This window comes from Miscanthus floridulus, chromosome 13, assembly GCF_019320115.1.
Source record: "Miscanthus floridulus cultivar M001 chromosome 13, ASM1932011v1, whole genome shotgun sequence".
NCBI lineage: Eukaryota > Viridiplantae > Streptophyta > Magnoliopsida > Poales > Poaceae > Miscanthus > Miscanthus floridulus.
In genome coordinates, this window is record NC_089592.1 from 7,964,085 (window position 1) to 7,967,407 (window position 3,323).

General features: G+C 56.3%; 1 protein-coding gene across 1 annotated transcript; it reads right to left on the reverse strand.

Annotated features, from left to right (window-relative positions):
• Nucleotides 1–551: 551 nt before the first annotated feature.
• Nucleotides 552–3,110, reverse strand: LOC136499376 (uncharacterized). Its single transcript, XM_066495056.1, has 2 exons — nt 1,340–3,110; nt 552–1,057 (listed from the first exon to the last, which is right to left on the reverse strand). Exons 1-2 carry the CDS (start codon nt 3,108–3,110, stop codon nt 552–554), a joined length of 2,277 nt encoding a protein of 758 aa, XP_066351153.1.
• Between the last annotated feature and the right edge of the window lie 213 nt (nt 3,111–3,323).

Below are 3,323 nucleotides of genomic sequence, written 5' to 3' on the forward strand. Positions count from 1 at the left end.
TGTTTAGGGACTTAGGGGGTTCCCCCTTATAGCCCCCGAGGGAGGCTCGGCTTTGCAGAGGCAGAGCCGAGTCTTCCTCATCGCGCTATTGTGATGTCGAGCCCCTATCGATAGACAAGCTCTTTGTAAGGAGCCTCTTCGGAGCCTAAGCTATCCCTTGGGCGAACAGGTGGTGAGGGAGCTGCCATAGCCCAGAGGCGTAGGCCGTACTCGCGGCTCGGCCGACCTTTTGCCTTTGAGATATGTAGGTTTTATACAATCGACTTATTTATAAGGGGGTTCCTCGAGAAATTATAACAAATAAAGAACGCTTCTTTATTGAATTTCGAGAAACAAAGTAAACAATGCTCGGGAATTTAAGGGTAGAAACGGCATAGCTGTTCTATGTTCCAAGCGTTGGTGAAGACTTCGCCTTTCTCGTTCGCTAGCTTGTAGGTCCCGGGCTTCAGTACTTGGGCGACGATGTATGGCCCTTCCCATGGCGGGGTTAGCTTGTGGCGCCCCTTACTGCTCTGCCTCAGCCTCAGCACCAGGTCGCCCACCTTCAGGTCTCAGCTCCGAATGTGCCAGGCTTGGTAGCATCGTAGGGCTTGCTGGTATCTGGCCGAGTGTAATATCGCGACGTCTCGGGCTTCCTCCAGTTGGTCGAGGGCGTCCTCGCGGGCAGTGCGGTCGCTCTGCTCGTTATAGGCCTGTAGTCTTGGGGAGCCATATTCTAAGTCGGTGGGGAGGATGGCCTCGGCCCCATAGACCAAGAAGAACGATGTGAACCCTGTGGCTCGACTCGGTGTATTCCTCAGGCTCCAAACAACCGACGAGAGCTCGGCAAGCCATTTCTTGCCGAACTTCTTCAACCGGTTGTAGATTCTTGGCTTGAGGCCTTGTAGGATCATGCCGTTAGCACGTTCTACTTGGTTGTTTGTCCTGGGGTGTCCTACGGCCGACCAGACCACATGGATGTGGTTGTCGTCGTAGAACATCAGAAATTTGTGGCCGATGAATTGCGTCCCATTGTCGGTGATGATGGTATTTGGAATTCCGAACCTGTGGATGGTATCTGTGAAGAACAGCACTGCCTGTTCGGATTTAATTTGGGTGATTGGACGAGCCTCGATCCATTTGGAGAATTTGTTGATGGCTACCAGCAGATGGGTATAGCCCCCGGGTGCCTTTTGCAGAGGCCCAACCATGTCCAGCCCCCACACGGCGAAAGGCCATGTGATAGGGATGGTTTGGAGGGCTTGGGCCGGGAGGTGCGTCTGTCGAGCGTAGTATTGGCATCCCTCGCAGGAGCGTACTAGCTTTGTGGCATCAGCCACCGCTGTTGGCCAGTAGAAACCTTGGCGGAAGGTGTTTCCCACGAGCGCCCGGGGCGCTGTGTGGTGCTCGCAGGCTCCCGCATGCAAGTCCCAGAGTAGGGATTGGCCAGCCTCGGTGGTGATGCACCGTTGGAGAATACCAGATGGGCTACGCCTATACAACTCGCCGTTGCAGAGGACGTAGGTCTTGGCTCGTCGCACGAGCCGTCGGGCCTCAGTTCTGTCCGCAGGAAGGTCTCCTCGAACAAGGCGATCAAGAAAAGGGGCTCGCCAGTCCATTCCTTCGTCGGCCTCGGGAGGCTCTGCGTTACTCACCAAGGCCTCGGGCTCGGCTCGCGGGGTCTCGGTGGCAGGGGGAGCCTCGGGCCCTGTGGTGGGCTCGACCAATGAGCCCTCTTCCGCCACCGAGACATAGTCGACGGATGGCTTGTGGAGGTCTCTGGCGAAGACGTTCGGGGGGACCGGGGTCCGTGCCGACGGTATCTTTGCCAGTTCGTCCGCGGCCTCACTGAGCTTTCGTGCGACATGATTGAGTTCGAGGCCATCGAACTTGTCCTCTAGGCGGCGTACCATCGTGCAGTATGCCTCCATCTTGAGGTCGTGGCAGTTTGATTCTTTCATCACTTGGTTGATGACGAGCTGTGAATCGCCGCGAACGTCGAGACGTCGTACCCCAAGTTCAATGGCGATCTGCAAGCCGTTGACGAGGGCCTCGTATTCGGCCACATTGTTGGAGGCGGGGAAGTACAGTCGAATTATGTAGCGCATATGCACTCCGAGGGGCGAGATGAAGAGCAAACCCATGCCTGCCCCGGTCTTCATCAGAGACCCGTCGAAGTACATGGTCCAGTACTCCGCCTGGACTTGAGTAGGTGGTAGTTGGGTATCGGTCCATTCTGCCATGAAATCGGCCAAGACCTGAGACTTGATGGCCTTTCGGGGTGCGAAAGACAGGGCTTCCCCCATGAGTTCTATGGCCCACTTGGCAATCCTACCCGAGGCCTCCCGGTTATGGATTATCTCCCCCAGGGGGAAAGATGACACCACGGTCACCGGGTGGGACTCGAAGTAGTGACGCAGCTTGCGTCGAGCAAGGATTATGGCGTAGATTAGCTTCTGGATGTGGGGGTAGCACGTCTTGGTCTCGGAAAGCACCTCGCTGATGAAGTAGACAGGTCGTTGGATAGGTAAGGCGTGTCCCTCTTCCTGCCTTTCGACCACTACGGCCGCGCTGACCACTTGGGTCGTTGCGGCGACGTAGAGCAAGAGGGCCTCATTCTCGGTCGGTGGTACCAGAATGGGGGGGTTCGACAGTAGCGCCTTGAGTTTGGTGAGCGCTTCCTCGGCCTCGGAGGTCCAAGAGAAGCGCTCAGATTTTCTCAAGAGGTGGTACAGAGGTAAGCCTTTTTCGCCGAGGCGTGAGATGAAGCGGCTCAGGGCCGCCAGGCACCCCATAACCCTCAGCACCCCCTTGAGGTCTTGGATCGGCCCCATGCTGGTCACGGCAGAGACCTTCTCTGGGTTAGCCTCGATGCCGCGCTCTGAGACTATGAATCCCAGGAGCATGCCTCGGGGGACCCCGAAGACGCACTTCTCTGGGTTGAGATTGATGCCCTTCTCCCTAAGGCATTTGAAGGCTACCTCCAGGTCTCTGACGAGGTCACTGGCCCATTTGGATTTGACAACGATGTCGTCCACGTAGGCCTCGACGGTTCGCCCGATGTGCTCGCCAAAGACTTGGGTCATGCATCGCTGGTACGTGGCCCCCGTGTTCCTGAGGCCGAACAGCATAGTCGTATAGCAGTATAGGCCAAATGGGGTGATGAATGAAGTCGCGAGCTGGTCGGACTCCTTCATCTTGATTTGATGGTAACCGGAATACGCATCAAGGAAGGATAGGGTCTCGCATCCCGCAGTGGAGTCGACGATTTGATCGATTCAAGGTAGTGGGAACAGAACTTTCAGACATGCCTTGTTCAGACTGGTGTAATCTACGCACATTCT

Bases quoted from the DNA above. Each gene is read 5' to 3' on its own strand.
- LOC136499376 (XM_066495056.1), bottom strand. From the start codon at position 3,110: ATGCTGTTCGGCCTCAGGAACACGGGGGCCACGTACCAGCGATGCATG. The intron at 1,058-1,339 runs GTTTCTACTGGC...TGTTCTTCACAG, and splicing joins GGGAAACACCTTCCGCCAAG to ATACCATCCACAGGTTCGGA.